Below are 24,320 nucleotides of genomic sequence, written 5' to 3'. Positions count from 1 at the left end.
GAATGGGTGTTTCAGTGAGTGGATTATTAGACAAGCTGTGGATCTCAAAAGCCACGACTTGATGTGCTCAGGATGTCACGGGAAAACGCGAATTCACGGCAAATCCTTCCTCTGAGCCTTCCTGTATTTATAACAACAGCACACCCAAACCAGCATGTCCTGAACTGATCTGTCGAAAATACACCATGTAATACAGTCGGACTTCTCCCAGGCTGCCTTTTCCTAGTAGGTTCATTGGCAGTGAAAGCTATGAAGGCATAAACTTGGCCGCCACCTCAAAGTGCCCAAGTGGCCCTGGAACATCACTTCGCTCATTATGTGCATTTATCGTGCATGAGCTCACAGCTGTCCGAATCTACCCTGAGTCTCCAGCCAGGAAGAAATAGTGATAGGAACACTGCTAATGTGACATGACTGTCAACAACACAGGATGACATGGCCGGAGGTGATGGCCATTCTCCATCCCCTGCCACTTATCTTAATGGCAGTGCATCACTGCCCAGGAAGTCACAGACAGAAGAGCCAAGAAGTACTTGTGAAACTGTATAGACCACCAACACCGTCTAAGCCACTCTCACACTGACTTGTACCACAAGGGCCACGTTGGGTGTCGGTAGTTTAGCTCTAGAGCATGGCCAGGCAGACATCTCCCCAGAACCAGATGCCATTCACAGACACAAAGCAGGGAGCTAGCTGGACAGAAATGAAGAAAGTCATTTGGGGATAGTGGCATACAGCTCAATAGGAAAGTTCTTGTATAGAATATATAAAACCCTGGGTTGGTTCTGCAAAACGGAGCTATATATATATGTGTGTGTCTGTGTGTGTGTGTGTGTGTGTGTGTGTGTGTATTCATCTACGTTGGCATTTTCCCCTTTCAGATGGAAAGACAATGCTTGCAGGCACCCACACCTGTGTGTGTTCACATGCAGAGACACATAGAAATGTCATTAAGACAGGGAAATCATAAGACCAGGGCACAGAGGAAATAAATGTCAGTAAACCAAACACACCTTCATGGTGCTTAAGCAAACTTCTCAAACACCCGTTCCCCATTTCTAACCCTTAAGCACAAAGACTCGGCAGTTCTTTTAAAGTAATTTATTGGCTTTATTATTCAAAGTGAGTTCTCTGTGAAGTTTCAGATTTGGCAGCAAACACAAAGGACGATGGTGAACAGTTCACCGGTGTCTGAGATGCAGGGAGTTCTCAATCTCCATTACTGCGCTCCACCTGGATGGTCAGTCCATTGTTTCCCAGATGATATCTTTCCTAGAAAATATCAAATAAGTGCTTGACAACTGCAAAAACTGTGTACTCTTGGTTAAATAGGAATAACTGCTTATCTTCTAAAGAAGGCATTTTCTATGTACAAACTGAAAAATTTAACCCATAATCATAGACAAAATTGTCTTTTCAAAATTAAGAACAAACTTTACATAAATTAATCATTCTTTGGGGGTTAAGAAGTTCTTTCTATGATTCCAGGAATTTCATTACCATTTCAGCTTCATGCATAGAAACAATGCAAGCAGAGCCTTCTCAAAGGAACTCAGAACGAAACGCCAGTGTGTGCTGTCTGTGCTGGGTGCTAGAGGCACAGGTCTCCAGGAAGACAATATGGAGCATCTGTTGTGGGCATTCTGACTACAACAAAGAGCATTTCTCTTAACACTGCCCATTCCATAGCCATAGTCACCGTCACTCTATAGACATACTCAACATTCCAAGATCAAGGCTACCCTGAATGTAAAATCCCATGGTGTTAATCTGGGATAGGACAGGGTTTCTCTATAGGCCAAAGAAGGAATTTTTTTTCCTTAAAAAAAAAATCATAGTTTTTTTTTTCCCCTTAGGAGAAAGATAAAAGCAAAAGACATAAAGCAATGAGTTTAAAATGGATTTTTCTTTCTAAAACAATGTGCTAGGTCAATGAGATTTAGTTCTAAGTAAATAAAAAAACCTGAAAAGGATATACATTAACAAGAAGTTATTATTTTTTTTCATTTTCTCTGATTTTTATTTTCTTCCTCAAAAAATAATGTAAAACTCTGGACAAATTTCCAAAATAATTAAAGCACAGAATATTTTTTTTTTGAGATGAAAAGAAGAAAAGGGGAAAAGAGAGGGGGAAGAAGAATAAAGATCATTTAAAAAGTAGAAAGTTTAAAAATAACAATAATAAAATAGGAACTCTAGAAGAGCCAAGATCTGAACTAAGTATGGCTTTAATCCTTTTCCACCAGGCCCTAGCCTTGGCAGGTCTCTGCTAAAATGCAGGAGTTGCATGGATGTGGAAGCCGGTGATGGAAAATGCATTATTATACACAATTGTTGTACTTGAGAGAAACTATACGGAGGAAAAAAAAATAACACCCTAGAATAAATACAAATGAAATTCATGTATCAAAACCAATACTGTGAAAATAGTTTAAATGTTTCTTGAATTTATATCTAGTCATTAACCTAAATGCAGATTTTAGCTCATGCCACCCTTCTGCCTCATGGTCAGAAGGCCTGAAAACCTGTGGTGTGGAAAATTGGCAGGATAAAGAATATTGAATTGGTCTCCATGGAAAAACAGAATTTGGCAGCCATAACCTCCTCCCTGTGCTAGTCTGTCTCCCACTTCTGTTTATTCCTTCCTGCTAAACCTTTGTCCCAGGGAAGAGGCCACACACTAGGTAAAGCTAGAAGCAAATGTCAGCCTGACCATTCACCAGTGACTTTGAATATCTCCTCAACACAAGACCAAGCGTCCCAGCTCTGTGAGGTCACAGAAGCTGGGCTTTCACTGATTTTCGTTGCTTCTAACCTCAAAAAGGGAGCTGAGGTGAGAAACCTGCCTTACCCAAAAGACCCTGAAGAAACTGATTCCATCATGGAGCTGATAAATCCATACCCAAATCCCGTGGACATGAGTTTCCTCTGCCCATCCTGCTTCACTGTCGTGATAATGTCAAGGAAGGCTGACATTTCCTTTGAACTTTCATTAGTGATCTCCCCAGATTCAGGTTAAATCCCTCCTAGGGTGCACCTCAGTTGAGGCTCCACCAAGTAGCCAGCACTGGTGGACAAAGTCCAGCCCCCACTTTGTCCCTGGCCCCGAAGTCAGTCAAGGAATCGCTTACTGGGACCCTGCAGTGGGTTCGGGGCTCTTTGCATGCGCAAGCTGGAGGGAGTGTTGTGTCGCTATGTGGTTACCCTGCCTCGTGGTGGTTTTCACCCTGATCTTTTCTTTCTTTGCAGCTGGTTAATAATCCTCTAGCAAGTCAGGCCGCCGCTGCTGCAGCAGCCATGGGCTCCATAGCAAGCTCACAGGCCTTTGGCAATGCCCTCTCCAGCCTTCAGGGGGTCACAGGTCAACTAGTTACTAATGCACAAGGACAGGTGAGTGGGAGATGGGAGCAAAGAGTGAATTTTTATGGCAGACTGAACTCAGAAAGGAAATGGATTTCTTTTGCATGACAGTGATATGTAGCTGCATCTATTTGAGGCAAATAAATAATGTTTACTAGCAATGTCAAGAACAGGAGAGGGGTTGGGAAGTGTTTCTATATTTCAGAAGCAAGACTTTTCTTTCTCCCCCCTAAAATGTCAAGGTTTTATTTTGGTTTGGTTTTGTGAGATGACTGGTGTTATGACCTGAGTTAAAGAATTCCTTTCTCGTTTTTGGAACTTTCTTGGAAATAAACAATCAAAAATTGAATTTTGGAAAGAAAACCTTGCTTTGCTTTCTTTTATTTTCCATTTTTAACAACTCTGATGTAATGGGTTGCTGGTTACTCTGATTTGTCTAAACTAACCTCGGTAAATCTAAGATATGCATGTGTGGAGAATCAGTGCAAAGTCCTATTCAAGTCACCAAAGGAAAGGGGCATTAGATGCCAGCTGCCAGTCAGTCCCTAGCACTCTCACTGATTTTCAGGGGCTCAGGATGTCCCTTGCATGCCTGTTGATTATCTCTAACCTGTCAGGACGTCCAAACCCTCCCCCATATCACAGGAGAGCACCCACTCTCCAGTAAGTCCATGTCATGTTCACTGAGGTGACAAATGATAGAGCTTCAGTGATCAGTAACCCTGAAGGTTACAGAAAACAGCAGAGCAGAATCGAAGCTGATGATGTCACGGTGCCCTCCAATGGAAAGCCAGAGTCCAACCTCTGTCCTTAATGACATCAGTTTTCGGGGTGGCCAAGATGATTACAGAGAGAACAATGTTTCTTTACTAGGCAGTGTGTTTACATAGCTCCCTGCTACAGTTGCTCTGAAAAACCAGGAATCCCACTACCTTAAACTCTTTTTTTTAATTTTATTTAAAGCATAAGCAAAGATGCATTATAAGCTAAACCATCTCTATCTACAGGCCAAGGGAAGAAAAAGCTGACCTTGTTATATTTCCTGGGCGGGTGTAGGATTGTCCCATCAGAGTCCAGAGGGCTGAACGATGGAGCTTGTCAAAGAGAGGTCCCATGTAATGAATCATCTTATCACACGTGCACACCACACATATTAAAGGAGGGTTGTATGAACACTATGCCCTCTACAGTAACCTTTCAGTGTCTGCTTTAACCTTTGCTCCAATTCCTTTTCATCAAAGAATCATTTTATGCAGCCAGCTTTAAATTGAAACTCTCAAAAGCATATTAAGATTTCTGGAGGGGTGTGGGTATTGGGGTGGAGGAAAAGTTGGTTTTAATATGTACTCCAGGCCCATGCTGGAAGCAGCTTCCTAGAGCTATGCCCAGAAATAAAGCAACATCAAGATGTAAATTTTAGGAGCTGACAATCAAAACCAACTCTATCTGCAGATAGGTATTTCCTTATAATTTTTTTGTTTCACATGCAGGTGAAGTAGACTGTGCCCCACATGGAGAAATGCTTTGTTGAAAGGGACCACTGTGTCTTACTTTTCAAATGCTTTGGTGGCTTGTTAGCCACCTCTGTCACTCTAGCCTCTAGAATCTCTCTCTCAGCCCCCCAGAATCCCAACATGAATACTCACAGGGTGGTGTAGACACTGAACCAGAGTTGATTTTAGTCTTCTTTATTATTATTTTACAAGTTGTATAAGGATGGTTTGTTTGTATTTACGGTGAACGTATCTCCTAAGGGAAACATCTACTACCATAAAAGGGGACAAACGTCATTTGAGACTTGTGTTTCTTTGTCCTATGTTAACGTGACACAAAAGAGACGAAGATGTGGAACCATGTTGGTACAAGTTGCCTTGCTTAGCATACCCTGCCACCTAGGATTGCTACATAAAGTTTAGTTTTAATTTCTTACAGTCTCCGTAGAGCTTTCCCAGACAGATGTGAAGGAAAACCTCCTTGAATATTTAGAAACATTGTTATTGGAGTTCTTGACATTGACTATTATATTTGGAAATTTATATGAGAATAATGGCATTTATATGTAAACCTATGTTTGAGAAGCAGGGCTGATTGATAGTTTGAAGGAAGGTTCGTTCCACACAGAAACCATGATGCAGAGGCACTGTTATCCAAATGTCTATCCCTGTCCTTACTCCCTAAGATTCTTTCTGCATCCTTTAAACAAAAAAACAGGATTTTAAGACACCTAAATGAGCCTTCAGGCCAACTCAGGATGGTTTAAGTACCAGTTCTATCTGGTTTTCTGAGCTTCAGACAAAGGCTTAGCTTACTCAAGCCTCCTCTTAACCTTGGAGACATCTGCTGCAGGCCACAGTCATGGCTGCTGAACCAGTCTCTGTTCTATGCCTGAATCTCCTTCAGACTCTTGGCCTTTGGGTCACAAGAAGAAGAAATCTCAATACCTGGGTCTTGTTATTTTATTTGCCTGCCATGGCATCTGTGTTTTCCAGAAACTAAATCCCAGTAAGGGTATAGAAGGCATATCTGGATGTGTTGAAGAATGAATGAGTTTTTCTGCCATTCTGCTCTCCCCAGACTCTAGTCATAACAAATAGAGAAATTTTTCCTTCATTTATTTACTTTTCTTACTTTACCCTCTCATAACTGGTAATTGAAAGGACAGACAGTAGTAACTAGATTTAACAATTTAACAGACACGGAAAGGCAAAAAGGTAGTCAGTGTCCCCTGGTAACAGTTCTTGACACTGGCTGCATTACTGTTGAGAACATTAGCGCTCTCTTTTCTTCCTGGATCAGAGACTTGTGCAAAAGGAGAAAGAATAAATAATAGGATGAGGGATTTAATTCCAGATACATTCTGAACAAATTCCTTGAGCCCTTCAAGCGTCAGTTTTCCTAACTCCACAATAAAATCTGAGTGAATCCTGGACTAGAAAGATGGCTCATCAGTAAAGTGCTGACCATGCAGGCATGAGGACCTGAGTCTGCTCTGCAGGATTCACACTCAATCCGGGCACGACAGCACAGCTTTGTAATCCCAGCATAGGAGAGGTGGAGACCTGAGGATCCCTGGCTTGCTTGCTAGTCAGCCTAGCCTAATCGGTGACTCCCTAGGTCCCAGTGAGATAGCTTGTCTTGAAAAGCAAGTAGACAGCTCCTGAAGAATGACACCCAAGGTTGACCATTGGTTTTTTACTCACACACACACACACACACACACACACACACACACACACACACACACCACATACACACAATCTAAATCCATAGGTTATGAAGATTGAATGAGATTGTGTCTTAAAAATATCACCTAAGAGTTTACGAACACAACTAAGATTCAATAAACAATGCCACATCATCATCATCATCATCATCAACATCAACATCCTGGTTCATGGTGTTGTTTGGATATGCAGCAAGAGACAGTAGTATGGTGTAGAGACAAACAGAAAGGGATCTGCAGCCAGGCTGCCATTCACCAGCCAAGAGACCTTTGGTTGGCCTCTTTATTCTCTTTGTGCCATGATTTCTCTTCTGAAAAGCGGGGGAATACTGACATCATTTCACTGGATTAAATGCTTAGAATGGGGTCAGTCACATGTTATATCTTAGAGCTACCAGTCTATAAATGCTAATCAAGATGAACGTGAATCAAAATGAAGATTTTCCTTTGGCACGTAGATGAAGGTTTTGAGAACGTGTGAGTCTCAGCAGTTGGATGCTAAGTCATCTTAGGGCATCTCAACCTTTCTCCAAACAGTGCGCCAGAGGGTGGAGAGTGCATGTACCCGTGCTTGCCCCTAATAGTGTTTGAGGAATTGGCAAGTAGATTTACCATCCATTTGTTCAGCTACACAACTGCTCCCCTTGCGTCCTTGGCAATATCTCCTTATTGGCATTATTACAGAAAAGTAAAAACAAATGAGATTTTATTTCATCCTGGGGTTAAGGAAAGCATTTTACATTTTAGTTGAAGCTCGTGACTGTTTGCTGATGAAATCAAATCCTCTGCCACCGCGTAGGCAGCTTTTACCCACCTTTGTACTTTAAAGAGCCAAGCATATAAAACACAAAAGTGCCTAAACAAAGTTACATTAAAAAAAAAAAAAAAAAAAAAAAAAAAAAAAAAACAGGGTTACCTCTGCCCCAGTCTCCCAAGTGCTTAGATGACAGGTGTCTGTCACCACACTTTATGACCTTTTCCCCATCGATTTTTAAAAAGAACAGGAAAGGTAAAGACACAGACCCACACAGGTTATTCAGAAACACACAAGCTTTTATACGACTAAAGGACAGAGACAAAGCTGGCATGATAAAACAGGAATCACTGTGCTGATGTGGGCTACAATGACCATGAGTGGAAGGCTATAGTTTGAGGCATGAAGGGTAACCCTCAGCCTCATTTCAAGCCCCATGGCAGGTGGGGGAGGCGAGGATACCTCTGAAAGCGCACTTTAGACACCAGCAGGAAGTCTCCCCACAGTTGAGCTCTCCAAAGAGGGAACTGAAGGACCACTCTCCGTGAAAGGTCCTCCGAATTATGATCACGAACCAAGGAACATCTCCAGGGCAGTCGTGAATAAAAAACCCAAGTCCTCGTTGAAACACAAACATTCCTATATATTAACAGAGTAGCTTCATATAAGTTATATAATTTTGGGGGGTCTCTTCTCCCACAGCAAATGAGAAAATAGGCATTTAATAAATTACAGCTATTCCTTTTAAGATCAAAACCCAGCAACTGACGCTATATAGGTCACTGAAATGACTATCAGTCCACAATTTAAATAGAAAGATGAGACTCCTTAAGATAAGCTCACTGTAGGATGACCTGAGATGAAGTTATAATAAATGCTAATATCAACCACAAGATTGAGAGATAATTAATTTGATAGTTATCTATTGAGTCTCTCCAGGGGTCTCATTAGGTCTGTTTAATGCACTTACAAAGCCATAATCTCACTATCTATTAAGCAGTTTTCCAACCCTGCAGAAAAGGAGGAAACAGTGTGTGGCTCTGGTTGTGAATACAGCTAGGAGCCCACGAGACCCAGGCAAGCCTGCGTAGAGAATCTGGGGAGCTCCACATAGCGTCCTTTATTCTATATCTTATAGTGAAGCACATAAAATGTATATAAAAATAACTTTCCCAAGACAACACCACACATTTGCATTTCCATACCAGCCTCAGTTTCCTATTTATAAAAAAAAAAAGACAGTCCAGACAAAAAGCATACCCTCTCCTTGTTCCCAAGGGTGGCCACTGGCAGAAAATTGTGACTTTTCTCTAAAATTTTATGTTTTTACTACAAAATATTAATTTTAGAAAACAAAATGCTTAAAATACTATTTTTTAAAAAATAGAAAAATAGTAGAATATATTTAGACATTTCATATAAAGAAGGATCAAAGATGTTTTGTTAAAAATTCAGAGTTGGTGCTTCTGTGTTTCCTCAAAAGTAGTATAGTTCTGATAAAAACTGTATTTTCCCATTTGCACATGTCATGGGGGAAGTCTTAAGGTATAATAATTAAATCCCATTAAATGAACTGTATTTCAGCTATCATTTTTAGTGAAACTTTTTTCATTCCTCTGGAGGCCAGAAAATGTATTTTCCCAGGATGGGTAGCATTCTAAGAGTTCCACCCTGGCTTTTTTTTCGGTGATAAAGATAAAATAACAATCAGCCACCCCAATCCTTCTACCAACGTAGCAAATCTGCCCTTGGAGCCCAGTTAAGAGCTTTATTGGCTCATTTCAGCACTGTTTCCCTAAGTGCTCGCCTTATAGCCCCTCAAAATGCTCGGCAAATGAGAATTCCAGCATCAGAGTAGCGGTGCCCCAGCCTGGTGCTGACCACCTCTCTCCTGGTCCGAGCTGCAATGACCTGTAAGGTTCATAGATGCCAGTGGAGTCAGGCAGCCAGGCTGCAGAACTGAACTTTCTTAACCCTTAATTCCCCAACCAACACTTAATAAAATGTACATGATTTAGAAAAACGCTGCTTCCAGCAAGTCTCGCTTAATCCTAGGCATGTTTTGAAAATGCTTTCTGAAAGTAGAAATCCCTCAGGCGAGGAGACGCTGCTCTGCCTCCAGAGCTTTGCTCTGACTTCTGTTCTACCCCATGAGGCCTGTTAGCCCATTTGTAAAAACAGGGGGTCTCAAACTGTTTCAAGAATTTCCAGGCACCCATAACACGCAAATGATTGGCAAATTAATGCTTGCCTGTCCCCAGGCTAACTTTCTTTGGACTTTATAACCTGCAAAGACAGGTCGGCGGTATACCATAGGGCCATCCAATGGAGTCCTGGTGGTGTCTGAATCCTCGCTTTCCAGAACTCTGCTGAAAGTCTTGGCTTTAACCCTGGTGGGCAGTGACCCCATGGGTGCTGGGTTTTTAAGGGAAGTGTGGCTACAGGTGGCTCTGTTGCAAGACTCTGAGACTCAGAGTTGGGACAAGTTTGGTCCCAGTTCTGCCCATCTAAGGCACTACTCGGGCACCAGCCAACTTCATTCGGCCCTCTCACCCCCTCCACATCTAATATGGAAGACTCATCAGCCCCAGAGGCCCATCAACGAAAAAAGAACTTTAAAAGGCCCCTCTGGAGACTTTCTTTTTAGCCTCCATCCCTAGCAGAACTCACCTCATGTAACAAGGGCGGTGAGCAGTAAAAACCTTTACAGAATTCACCCTGAAGAACTAGTCCAAGAGGACCTGTCTCTGCTACATAAAGCACGAGGTCGCACCCTCTATTTCTCTTTTAGTTCTGCCCATTGCAGCTGTTGTTGTTGTTGTTGTTGTTGTTGTTGTTGTTGTTTTAATTCTTCAGCCCTTAGTCTCTGTCTTCACAGAATAAGGGAAATGGTCTCTCCAGTAGACTTCTGAATGAAGACTTGTACAGTCTTCTGAGGCCAGTTAGTTCCTGGAGCTTCCCAAATAGGTAACTCTCAAAAGCTAATAAGTTGGAGGATGCTATTTACAGCTCCAAGGAGACGATCAGGGCTACCCTGTTTAACATTAAACATAAATAAATAAAAAGGAGTTGTTCCCTGTTCAGCAGACTTCCATTTTAGTTAATGCACCCTAGTAGGTCAGTGCTGTCTGTCTCTAAGGAATAATCATGGGCTCATTTGTAATTTTTTTTAAGTTAGAACTGAAGTTTAGTATTGGAATTGAAGAACTGTTATTATATGGTAAGCAGCCTTGACCTAGCCTGGTATTGGGACAACTATATACTAGACTATTAACTGCCTTTAATATTTGGGTTTTAGAAAAATAAGAAATAAGAAATAAGAACAGAAGCTATTTATTCCTAGTTTTTCCATATAATAAATAAATAAATAAAAAATAAGCTTGATTTGAATTGGAGTGGGAGCAGAAAAAGAAAATGAACACAGAACTTTGAGGCAGTTTTCCTAGAATATCACTAGCCCTATCTGCAAGCCATCATTATCATTAAGACATCACAATTCAGGGTAGAACATTAAACTCACATGTGAGATATAGCCACCTTTGAAATAAATATTCTATATGCCAGAAATGCATCCTGTGTTCTTGTTGGCCCATGAGTTGGTTAGTACTCATAAAGATGTCAGATGTCATCAACTTACAAGGCCAGTAAGAAAGAAACGAATAGAACAGAGGCACAGGAGAAAGGAAAAGTCATAACTCAGAGCAAGAAACGAGGCCAGTTTCAAGTTCAAACCCACGGAAAACTAAGACTCTATGTAACCCCATTAAATTCAATGCATTAGCTCCAAATTTCCACTTCTATCATCTAGCTCTTGCCACCTTGGATGAATAATAGTAAATGTAACCCCTGATAAGATGTCGTAGGCTGGGGTGGCCAGAGTGCTGCTGTACAGTTAGGGCTTGTGGGTACAGTTTATAAGTAACTAACATTAATCAAACAATGCACAGATACACAAGAAGAAAACATGGCGTACTTCCTAGGTCAGACACCTTTCAGTGGGTAGTGACAGTAACTGAGTTCCACTGAAATAAATGTCTGGGCTGTGAAAGCCTGTATCCTCACATGGAAGGGCATCCAGTGTTAAAAACCAAGTTTCTCCAATAAGACAGGTAGGGACCTAAGCTCTCACTCCATCCCAACATACCCTGAAGGCCAGGCGAGGTATCTCATTCCCTTGGCCAGGTTTCTCTTCTCTGCAATGATGTTAGGAAGACCACAGTTTGCAGCAATAATGAAATTAGTGAGTGGCTGCCATTGATAGAGCAGTAGTGCCAGCTGGTCCTTAGCCCTCAACATGTCACAACCACTTCATCTTTTCCCAACACTGTATGATGCAGTCTGTAGAGAAGGGGAGCTTCCCAGGTCACCCTGTGAGAAATGACAGGAACCAAGCCCAGTTTTGTCTGGTCTAAGAAAATGCTCTCCAGCGCATGTTCTGAGAACAATTCGAGCTTCTTGCTTTCTTCTTAATGCACCCCAAGAGCCAAGAACAGTACCTGGCACACAGCATATATGATATAGTAATGAAGTCCATGGCCCCGATGGTATTCTGGGTATGCTGAGATGCTCTTCAGTAAGCATTTGACACAAATTCAGGATTTCATTCCATGCTCACTGTGTTCTTCACTGTTATCCCAGTTCCCAGCTGATGAGTGGACTGGAGGCTGAGGAATGTTTTCCAGCCTCCCAGAGCCACACAGTGAATGAAAGCGCCTCGACAGAAACCCAAATCTGGCTGCTTCAGAGCCCAGATTGTCTTTGAGCAGAGCTGCTCTCAGCATAAGCTTTCTGACATGTCTAACACTGTGCCTGCTGTATAGGAGACATCCCAAAACCCAGTGTCTGTATACTTAATCTGCTTAATTCCCTTTGGTCAGCTGATCCAAGGTAATACCCATTGAATATATCAAAGTGTTATGTGAGAATGTTTCTAAAGGCCACCCCATCTCCCTCTGTCATGTGAAAATGACTGCTTCCAGTTACTTACCTTTCTTTAGCATCTTCTAAAAAAATTACAACTAGCATAAAGTGTGAACACAATAAAGGTTGTTAAACACTAGGGCCACCCACGCTGAGTCTCGTGAGTCATGTGAGTCTCAAGCACGCTCTGCCGCATACTTTTCCTCTGACCACATCTGTCATGCCCCCTCCAACACACAGGGAAGACCAGCATGGCAATATGGAGTCTGCTACCCACATGATCAGCAAGTGGGAAATCCTATTTTCTCAAGATTAGCAGCAGCCCCGGCTAGGTTATGTCTAGTCTGCCCCCATCCCCACTTCCAACCAACACCAAACAGCTTCTGGACACAGCAGCACTGGCCTTTCTTCCTAACAAGAGTACTCAGTTTAACCAAAAGGCAAGGCCATAGAGGGTTATCAACCATCAGTTCCTTTAAGTACTCTTGTTTTCCTCTAATGCCCTAGAATAAGGAAAAAGAAAAAAAAGAAAAAACAACTCTCTTCCCTTTCTTTGTTGTATCTTAAAGTCATTTTTTAGGCAGCCTTACTAAACAACCAGAAGCCAAGAGAAGTGATATATGTACTAAATAAAGTCTGCTTTCAATTTATAAGGAACTTGAGAAACTGCAACTTAGAAATGGAAGATGTTGAACCAGAAGAATCTTTTCAGTATCATTTGGCTAGAAAATAACCATTTCGGCTTTTTAGTATAATAGGTGGCATCTTTGAGAGAAGGGATGCACATATTTACAACATGATGCAAAAATTACTAAATGAACACAAAAGTGAGATGCACTGTGTCACCCAGGACTCAGAAAACTCATTTTGATTTTGAGACCACAATGTCACATGGCCACTGCATAGAAGGAAATGGTTTGTAAATTTAACACCTGTTCCCATGATAAAGAATCTAGAAGAGTCACGAAGGACTAGAGCAAATTCTGTGTGTGTGTGTGTGTGTGTGTGTGTGTGTGTGTGTGTGTTTGAGAAACATTTGAAATAGAAATAAGAAAGCTCTGAGAAGCCACCATTGGAGTTGATATTTCTCAAAAACTGCCTGATAATGAGGGATCTGGCTGGAGATTGGCCACCTATGACAATGAGTTCGCAATTTTATGAGAAAAACTCATCAGCATAATTCTAATGAGTCTCAGTCTTTGTTGTGAGAAATGAGAGATTCTGTGGTCTCACCCTAAAGAACATTAAGAAAACATTACCAACAGGAAATTGAAAAAGTAATAAGTGTTAGAATGATGAGAACAACTTTTTTTCCGATTGAACAGATAGATAAGCATAGCGTGCAAGTATCAAAATGCATTTAATTTTGCCACAACAATGGACATTTTCTTCAGAAAAAAAATCCCATGCATCATCCTGGGCTTGTGGGCCTGGGCAGTGACAGACAGGTGCATCACTAACAGCCCTTCCAGGGGCTTCGCTCCCCACCCTTCCTTTTCCTTGGAGGTTTGTTTTGTTGTTTATCCTCATTTAAATTCAACTTTACAGCCCGGTGCACTTCCTGGGTCTAAACACAGAACCAGGAGGTACTAAATATGCATAGCACTTTCTTGAGCAATTGCCAAGCAGTCTCTTCACCTGTTCCCACCAAACAGGGCCTATTTCAATAAAGGGTAAATTAGGAATATTGGAGCTTATTATCATTGGTTCTCAACTTGTTTCTATTTGGTTGGTTGATTGATTGTGTTTTGTGGGGGGTTTTTTGGGGGGAAGGGTATTTTTTGTTTTAATTGTTGCTATAGTTATTTCTTTCTCCTTTTTTAGATGAAATATAAAATAGGAAGTTCTTAGATGGAAGGCTTTGTTAGAGGATGGTTCCTGGCTATGAGTCAAGGTGTTCCTCCAAGCAATAAATAGCTTCAATCAGATTTAGTCACTTAATCTGGCAGCAACTAATAGAAACAGAAATGCTTTCCCTAATTCTAATTTTTTGTTCGTGGTGGTTATTTTTTGGCTGGTATTAGGACTTAAGTCTTGGGGAAAGCCAGGTAAAGGCAGAGGAAGTTGGTCCTTCTGCAAAGTGAGGGCTTCACCCCAGTTGTGATGTTTTTTGAAAGGCAAACAGGAACTATGTTGCAACTCTACAGGATAGGAGAAAAAGAAAACAACTCTTAGTTTAGTTTGTAAACCACCTAAAAGCAGAATCAATGAAGAAAAACACTCTGGTTATCATTTAGAATTTACCAATATCTGGTTCACAGACAGTTCTACTATCTAGTAGACTAGTGTAAAGGAAATGTTAGCATCACTGAAGAGAAGCAGACACGGAAGTGTTAGCTCAGTTTTATACGTATTTCCTTATTCCCCAATATAACTAAATTTATTTATTCAAATAAATAATCAAAGAAAAATAATGTATGGAGTTAGAAGTTAAATCCCAGGCTATTCAGCTTAAGGGAATTCATTTGCTTTCAGAAGGTTTTACTTTTTCCCTTGTAATAAGTAACTGTGGACTAAAATGGACTTTTTAAAAATCCCAGTAAGAAATAAGATAAGAAATGGGAGTCCCTTTTATAAGGGCAGTGGATCTATTCGTATGGAGCCTGCCATCTTGACCTATATCCTTCCTGAAGAAATAACCTCCAAATACCACCACGTTGAATAAGTTACATTGTGACCTGTCTGGGAGCTGTGCAGAAGCACTACAGAGATGCCCCCCCCCCGCCAAACTCTGACAACCTTGCAAAATCATCTCCCTTGTCTCTTGCCTTCATTGTCCCACTTTCGAGCCGAGTAAAAACTGTGCTAGTAAACCCAGGACCATGGGGACAACCATGAACCCTCTAAAAACCCAGACTTCATCAGTCTGCTTCAGTGCAGGGCGGATAGACATCTGATACGGTTCTAAGGCTTGTACTGATGGCAGTCATCTGAGACTGCTGTCCACCATCTGTCCTAAGAATAGAGCGTAGAAGCTTGTGATTCCTTGTTTCTGACTTGAATGTAACATCCTTGGTGTAAGTTTCATTTGATCATTTGATTAGATAATGGATTGATTTTTTTTCTATCAATATTTCCTAGCCTTTGATTGTAGACCTCAAATAAAGGAAAAACAGTAAATCTCACAATTACAGATATATATATATATATATATATATATATATATATGTAAATGCAAATTTTATGATGCATTTAAAATTTTTAACTAAAAACCACACTGCTCATGCCACAAGGGGTGCTCTAGCACAAAGTGGGAAGGGACTCAGACCCATGCAATTGAATCTAGAGAAGTGGTCATCTTGGCCCCCTCCAGCTGTGGATGGGCACCTCCCGACAATGACACGGAGTACGCACACTCTCTCTCCCCTTCCAGCCATTCTCTTTCTTTGTCTCTGTCTCCTCTTATTTCAAAATCTGTAGAAGCTATAGTACATAAATTTGAAGAGAGAAAGCTCACTCAAGTACTTTAACCTTGAGGTAAGGAGAAAACTCCCAGGTCACCCTGGGAGTGAGGAAAACAAACAGAACTTCAGAGTTCTCAGTGTCTAATTGCATCGTGGAGTTCTGTGCTCTGGAACTGCCTGACAGCTTTGCATAGGCCTCTTCCATGGATTCAGCATGCAGTCAAGCCTTTTGAAACACATCGTTATAATGCCTCCCTCCCTAAGACAGGAAACCTTTCATTATGCTTTGTGGTAGGCTACTGTTTTTAATGGTGAACTTTTTTCATGGTGAGATTATGATATTAAAATAACTCAAAGGCATGTGGTGGCACACATCTGTAATCACCACATTTGGGAAACTGGGGCAGAAGGATTGCAAGTTCACGGCCAGTCTCAAAATAAAGATGCTGAAAGTGATGTTTGCAACCTAGTAAAAATGTACAGGAGCTGCCACACGAGAACAGAAACAAAAGTTCAGAGCGAGCAGTTGGTGAGCCCCCGGCTGCTAGACAAAGCCATGCTGAATGCTTTGCATGCCTCGTTTCATTTTGGACTTGTAAAGATATTAGGAAGTAGTTTTTCCCATTTTACAGAGGAGCAGACTAAGACACAGAGGCAAAGCCATTCACGAGCTCTGCCAGTCAGGAGGGAGTTGCTTCCACCACATCGGTCTTTCACCTACTAAGAGAACTACCCTTTAATGGAGCTAAGCTGTTCTGAGGAGAGGAGATTGTCTTTACTGTTCTGCTGTACCTCTAGCATCCACTGTTCTTAGCACACTGCTGCAGATAGTGCCAGCTTACAGATCCCCGGGCTCCCGTGATTTTGTCTGTGTGTCTATGTTCCTAACATTGACGCCAAACCTTTTAACATGCAATGGGGTTTTAACTCTGGCAGGAAAAGACATCGAGTGTGAGGGAGGGTGTTTACAAGTGGAATGTATCTAGAACATCCACAAGCGAAGCAGTAGAACAAACACATTCAAATATTCTTTCTCGTAATTTCTTCTTATTAAAATATGTATCTTTGAAGTTGGTCTAAAATATTGGCCTGAGATCCGGAGCCCTGGCAGTGCCACCTTTGACCACACTGTCAAAACAGACAATACGAATCAGTCCACAGGACCCTATGAATACAGAAACTTCTGGCGTTCCAGGAGGCCAGAGCCACAGCCTGACAAAGGGCCCTATTCTCTGTTCATGTGTCTTTCTCTGACCGTTCCTTTCACGCCTTTCCCTCCATCTGCGTCCTCCATGCCTTACCATTCTCTGACTCAGATTCGCTGTGATTTTTCCCTTTCAGCGCTCTTGTTCACTTAGACATAGCCAAATGCAAGGAAATAATAGATTACAGTTTGGAAAATAAATATTAGTATAAAACAGTACAATTTTCCTTTCCCTTAGAATAAATGTCCTAATCAGAGATGCCAAAACAACTCCAAGAAAGTTAGCTTTAAACCTGAAATGACAACGAGCTTAGAATGAATCCATCATCTAGAAAAAGAGAACACAATGCTTGAGCTAGGAAAGGATCACTGTGGTCAGACGGAAAAGAATGGGCCAAGTGATTGGCTGCTTCCATTAGCGTCAGCTCCTCACAACAGTTCCTTGTTCAAGGGTAGACAAACGATGCTACTATTTACAAAAGCCACTTGACCAAACACCGCTAGGGTGTCACAAATACATGGAAAAGGGTGTCTCTGCTAATGCACAGAGAGACCCGAGGAAGTCACCGAAAACAGCATTGACAGGCTTTCGTTTTTAAAGTATGGCAACAAAATTACTTGTCAGGGTGACATCTGCCATCACACTCCTTTGGCAGAGCGTAACTGCATATCAGAGACTGTGACAACACGTGGCCCATCAAATGACTTGTCTGGGTGCCTGGGCCTCTGTGACATCAGCCTAAGACTGCAGCTGATGTCATCTGCGTGTTGACAGTGAATGCACTCACTCATCCCCCTCCTAATTCAGACTTCATGCATCCCTGTGAATTCCTGTTAGGCTGAGGTGCAGGGCGGTGTTGAAATAACAGCCCAAGAAGCTACATGGCCTTTAACTCCTAGTTCTGCCACAGTCCCAAAACAACCTTCATGATGACATTGTTTGCCTCTGAGATAATGATAGTCCCGACTGCATGTAAACCACTCAAATTATGATGGAAACAGAAGTCTTTTAGATATGTAAGCCAATGAACACGATTCATTTGAATGGTTTTTGTTTAGTTGTTCTTATTTATAAACTCTATTCCTCAGTTGTGACTAAAGCTCTTAACCCATCCGAGGAAAGAGTCAGGCAGACGTGAACAGCAACAGCCATGTAAGGTCCCTGTTAGAGAAACAGGAACTCTTTCAAGTCACAAATTATCATTATAATACCAGTATGGGCCTCAGCCTGGTTAAAGCATTCATCAGAGATGAATCATTACAGGTGGAGAGTCAGGGCAACGACACAGACGATCATTGCAAACGATGCCTGAGCTATTTGCTGTGGGATTGATGGGGCAATAACTTCACTCAAAAATTTCTAATGTTGCAAGCTAGACATGAAGTAGGCTGTGCTTTGTGATTTGAAGTGAAAGCCAATGAATCAAGCATCCTCTGTGCTAAGGATTCATTGAGGCATTTTGCTTTATACTTGGATGACTCCACTAGCATCTTAACAGTTGATCTGGTCTGTAGTCTTTCACCGCTTGAGAGTGTTCTGCCCACACTACTGTATTCATACCTGAAACGGGTCCATATCAGCCCTCATCCTCAGCCCCTAACAAAACCCATGCATCATCAGGCACGATGGCACACTTTTAGTACCAGTACTCAGGACATTAAGGCAGGAGGATCAGGCTCAAGGTAAGCCTGGGCTAAATATCAAGCACAAGGCCAGCCTGTACAAACTGAGACCCCATCTCGGAATGATCCCATCCCCCCTCCAAGTTACCATAAGTCTTTGACTGGATGGAATTTAACCTTTCCAGGTTGACATATTTTAATTTCCTCTTGCTTCTAAGCTGATCGGCCCACCATCCTCATGCCTCTTACCTTTATACTTGCTTCTACTAGGTTTGACTTAATGCTAAACTTCACTTAGTCCCTGCATCTTCTGTAGAGTACTCCTGAACCATCCCCACCTTCCTCCAAAATAATTTCTTCATCCCCATTGATCTTGAACACATACCACTTAGACATAGACATTTTTCTCACAAAGCCCTTACTTGTTCTTTAGTGCTCCACCTTCCTTTGATTGATACAATCTTTGCATTTGATACCACTTTAACCCTGCCCCGTCCCAGCCACATCTATTTAGCATCCTCTATGACCCAAAACTTCGTACTCATACAGAAAAGAGTCCACGGGTATGCAGCTGCTCTACCTGAGTCCTTTATAATTTGAGGGAGTGTGAACTAGTTTCAAATGTTGGAAGGGGTGAGCTGAAGCCAGATCCTGTTTGCCTTGTTTCTGTAGCAATGTAACCTTTTCATCAGCTCTTCTCAGCAGTAAGTTCTTAGCTTTTGTGAGCTGGGTATTCAAATTCTCTTAGAAGCTAATTTTAAAAGTGTGCTTTCTTCCTTCATCCCCAAACCAGAAACTCTCTATAGCCTTGCCAGATTCAGTTTTAATTTCCTGACTTAGGTGAAATAAATATAGATAAAGACATTTCCCTTGAATTTTACAAGGCCTTTAAAATTTAAAAATGAGACACAATGTCCACCGGTAACTGGACAGTGGTAGGAGCATGGAAAGTCTCAGATGTTTGTGCCTCGGCTCCTATTATCCCCTTGTGGAAGCCTCTGTGAACCCCAGATAATTTGGAGGTGTTCTGATTACAGGTGTGGAAATGCTAAGAGGAACCAAAGTCAGACTGAGGGCGATAATTCAACAGAGAATTTTTAGATAATCTTGAGTATGATCATCTCTATCATTGAACAAACTTAAGCAAATTAAAACTGGGTATTTTGATACCTTGGAGGCTATTACAAAGTTCCCACCATGCACCAACAAGTGCTTGGCATGCTGACGTGATACCCATGCCTCTGAAAGGAAGCCAACAACCACAAAGGGATGTGTAACTTCATCAGAAGCTTCCTGACTTTACACCCCTCCCTGCACCATCTCTGATCTCACAGCCAGACTCTATTAAACAGCATCTTCCACTGGGCAACTTCAGATTCCTCTGCCTCTGGCACTACTGCCGTCTAATCCATAAGTGATGCTCGTAGCCAGGTAAGAAGAGAGGAGAGGTGGCGGAGACGGAGTGACAAGCCTGTCAGTGCAGCTCAGCTCAGAGTGGGGCTGCTCCTAGAGGAGGGGCCGGTGAGCTGGCTGCATCTCCCTGTGTTTCCTCTTTCACCCAGAAAGCGCATCTCCTTACCACGGAATCAGCACACACTCATGTCAATCATCTCGGGGCCAGATGCCTCTCTTCTTATCACAGTATGTTCTATAGCTGCCATGTGCCGTGCCGTACTCTGAGGCATTCTCTCTGGCTACCTACTCCCACAAGCTCCTAAACGCACTGACATCCTGACTAAAATAGAACCCATAGTCCTGCATTTAAATGCATCTAGCTTCTGCAGCCAATCAGAGGGCTCAGGAAGCCAAGGTCTAAGACACTCCAGGCAGCTGGAGTGGGCAGGTCTGTTGCTGAGTTTTCACCGTGCATGTGTTGGCCATCTATATCCAATATAGATTAGGACAGGAGGCTAATCCCGTGTCTCTCTTACAATACCTGTGGGGGTCACAGGAACTGGCTTTTAGCCTAATGTAAGACCGCTCATCAATAAAGTACTTATGCATTATGATCTATTGATGTGGACTCCTCCTGACCTTGCTTGCACTGATGGGACATGTTCATTGCTGTCACTGCAAGACAGACATTGCATGCTTGTTCAGGATACCTGCAAGCCTGAAAGCCCATAAGGGATGGCTGGACAGGCCACTTCCACAATAATGGCTTGACCTTCATCACCATCCACCAACAAATGCTGCTGATACCTCATAAGTGCACAGCTTCTCCATTTTTGCCATCCCACAAGACTGCTGTGCTAGAAGCAATGACAGCTGGGGAAAGGGGCTCTCCTAAACTATCCACCCAAATGCAATAGTCTAGTGCTTCTCCCATTGTCCCATTTGCATCTGGAATCCTGAACTCCAGAGCCCTAAAGTCATTCAATGAAAAACCATTTGCTGAGACACCACGTTCAAAGCCCTGTGTGAGTGCTGCACAGTAGAAAACACTATCACTTGTGACCTGGGTCCACAGAGAGTTTATCAGCCAGTGGATAACTACAGACAGGATCTGAAGCATTGTCTAAGAGCTAGAGTTCTTCAACATTCAGTGATCAGTGTCATCCAGGTGGTGGGACTCAGGAGGCATATGGAAAAGCAAGCATTCAGGGTCACCGTTCCAGCTCTGTCACCTACCGACTCCCCCAGATTACTCCCCAGAGTTCCTCTCTGCACTTGTGTCTGATGTATTAAGTAGAGACCTGGCCAATCCCCAGTTCAGTTCAGAGGTCTTGTAAGAAGACAGGATGAACTAGAAAGTCACATGAGCATGAAATTGTGGACCAGGTCACCAGGGCTTACAACTGGGGAACAGACATTGGTGACAACTTGTAGTGCAATGTAGTATGTGTAGGAGAAATGGCCCCACACCCATATCCTATGGCACCCCTTGAGGTTCTACAGCTCATAGATGGAGGTTTTGTAAATTAAACCTGTCCCTAGCAATGTATATTAAAGTCTCCATTTTCAGATTCTGTTGATCCCCTGGGTATTTGTTGCTCCTGAACATGGTGTCTTCTGTCACCATAACCATATCAAACCACTTGCCTCCTACTTTCATCCCACATGATCCCTTTGCTCATGACAGAAGCCACTGGAGGCGAAGGCACTGGTCTGCCCCTAGCACAGAGGCCGAAACCCCTAACACCACCTTCTACTTAAGCTGGGTATCTCATCATTCTGATTTCAGTCCTCATAGTCACACCACCACTGTTTGAAGAGTTTTAACCCTTTAGTGACTGATTTAACTCTCTGAAGCCTTTGAGAGGCTGAAGTACCATGACAGATGTGGCTGGTTGGTGGCCTGATTAGGATGACATCCTGTTTTCCTGTCTCCAGAGTCTGATCTCTCAACCACATGCATGTCAGGATGCTAGCTTGAGGTTGTTAGTCTACAGAGTAAAGAAGCTGATCTTGACCTTAACAGTGAGTAGATTAAAGGGCAGGGACAGAGGAAAGGATAAAGGACATAAGGGGCAGACTGTGTGGAAGGCTAACCCCAGCATTCAGTAGGGCATGTAGAACTGCAGTGAGGGGAGAATGCAATGTGTGGAGCTCCAGTGGGGGGAAGATGCAGTGTACAGAGCTCCAGAGAAGAAAGGATACAGTGTGTAGAGCTCCAGTGACGCAAGGATGTAGTATGTAGAGCTCCAGTGAGGGGAGGATGCAGTGTGTGGTGCTCCAGTGAAGGGAGGATGCAGTGAATAGAGCTCCAGTGAGGGGAGAATGCAGTGTGTGGTGCTCCAGTGAGGGGAGGATGCAGTGTGCAGAGATCCAGTGAGAGGAGGATGCAGTGTGCAGAGATCCAGTGAGGGGAGGATGCAGTATGTAGAGCTCCAGTGAGGGGAGAATACAGTGTGCAGAGCTCCAGTGAGGGAAGGATGCAGTATGTAGAGCTCCAGTGAGGGGAGGATGCAGTGTGCAGAGCTCCAGAGAGGAAAGGATGCAGTGTGTAGAGCTCCAGTGAGGGGAGGATGCAGTGTGTGGTGCTCCAGTGAGGGGAGGATGCAGTGCATAGAGCTCCAGTGAGGGGAGAATGCAGTGTGTGGTGCTCCAGTGAGGGGAGGATCCAGTGTGTAGAGCTCTGGTGGAGAGAAAGATGCAGTGTGCAGAGCTCCAGTGAGGGGAGGATGCAGTGTGCAGAGCTCCAGTGAGGGGAGGATGCAGTGTGTGGTGCTCCAGTGAGAAAAGGATGCAGTGTGTAGAGCTCTGGTGGAGGAAGGATGCAGTGCCTGGGTCCACAATGGCCTTAAGTACTAAGAAATCTCTTCCTCCTGTTCTTTGGGCAGAAACTGCATGTTTAAACTTTCATCAATACTAGATTTTATTTTTAAATAAAATCCCTTGATGAAGCCAGTGCATGTGTAGCTTTTCCTTCTTTAAATGCTCCTGCCCTAATATTTACTCCATGCCGTCAAGCCCTGGCCTGCTTGTAGATCCTGCATGAGCCCCTGACAATATTCCTCATGACAAGGTCACAGTATGGTCTTCATCTGTTCAAGCAGACCCAGAATCCACCTGGCTCCTCACCTTCAGGCCTATCTCTTGCAGATTATTGGGACCATTCCACTGATGCCTAACCCAGGGCCATCGAGTCAAGCAACAAGTGGCACTCAGGGCCTTCAAGTACAACCTATCACGCCCCAGCTCCTAACCAATGCCCAGGGCCAGATCATTGCCACGGTCATCGGAAACCAGATCTTGCCTGTGATCAACACTCAGGGTATCACCCTGTCCCCCATCAAGCCAGGCCAGCAGGTAAGGGTCCCACACCAAGGTTTCAGTTCACTTCCCCTCTCCTCCTTTCTCTTCTTTGCTCTCAATATAAAGCAAATTTTGCATTATAAACGACGTTATAGTTTCATTAAACCTAATGTATCAATACTTGTAAAATCACACAGATTTACTTCGCACTCTTAGCAAATATAAACAATAGCATGAATAGCTCCCTAATATACTATCAGGAACATATTAAATTATAACAGACACTGTGACCAAAAGTCAGTTACAATGAGTCCTTCTTAACCTAGATCCAATATACTTTTATTTTAAAATAACACTACAAAGGAGCACAGACTACTTATGCCTTAAATGTAAATGAAAAATTATTAAATGCAAAGAATTCCCAAGCTAAAACTCTGCTGAAACAGCTGTCTACAAATTAAGAAATGAAAGAAGGGAGTTCTCCTCAGTAATTTCACCAGAACTCTCTGATGGTCGTTTGCTTTTTCATTCAAACACCAACTGAGTTTTTCCCTATGTGTTTATGCTGGAAGTTGAGCATGTAGCACTGCAGAGCATGTATCCTTGATCTTCATGGATATTTTGGTTGACTAGTTCTTTTAATAAGCATTTTTGATCATCTAAAGCAAGACTCAACTAAATGCTAGCTAAGAAGCAGAGCTATGCTTTCTAAGCAAAGAGTTTATGGTTTTATATGAGGCATGGGCTTACATAAACAGCGCCCTTCCCCAAACAAAACAGAGAAGGCCCTGTAACAGAACAGGAAGAGTAAGAACTGACAAGGAAAGGAATTAACAACACTCCAGGAAGTAAGAACAATAAGCACAAAGGAAAGGAAGGTATGCTGAGGGGCCAGGGAACACAGAAAAGGCTGGGGACAGTTGTGGGTAGGGTGTATAAACAAACAGAAAGCATACGTTTTATCTCTGTGTGATCTTGAAGATGTCACACGCCAACTTCCTGCTCAGATTTTCTCATTTGCAAAAATAAAATGGGATGGTGATACCAGTATTGACTTCAAAGAATATGTGTAAGGGTGAGAGGGTCAGAATTGTGTCTGGTGTACAGCAAACTACAATCTAGTCACAATACTGC

The 24,320-nt window shown here is 42.6% G+C and overlaps 1 protein-coding gene across 1 annotated transcript in view; it reads left to right on the top strand.

The window, feature by feature from the left end:
• Pou6f2 (POU class 6 homeobox 2) overlaps nt 1-24,320 on the top strand; it is a 472,454-nt gene that overhangs the window by 422,292 nt on the left and 25,842 nt on the right. Inside the window, exons 6-7 of the mRNA XM_038334628.1 lie at nt 3,250-3,390; nt 23,034-23,240. Coding sequence (XP_038190556.1) covers nt 3,250-3,390; nt 23,034-23,240 — 348 coding nt within the window. The remainder of the gene's footprint in view (nt 1-3,249; nt 3,391-23,033; nt 23,241-24,320) is intronic.

The sequence above is a fragment of the Arvicola amphibius genome, chromosome 6 (assembly GCF_903992535.2).
Source record: "Arvicola amphibius chromosome 6, mArvAmp1.2, whole genome shotgun sequence".
Classification (NCBI taxonomy): Eukaryota; Metazoa; Chordata; class Mammalia; order Rodentia; family Cricetidae; genus Arvicola; species Arvicola amphibius.
This window is presented reverse-complemented; position numbering and strand designations above follow the sequence as displayed.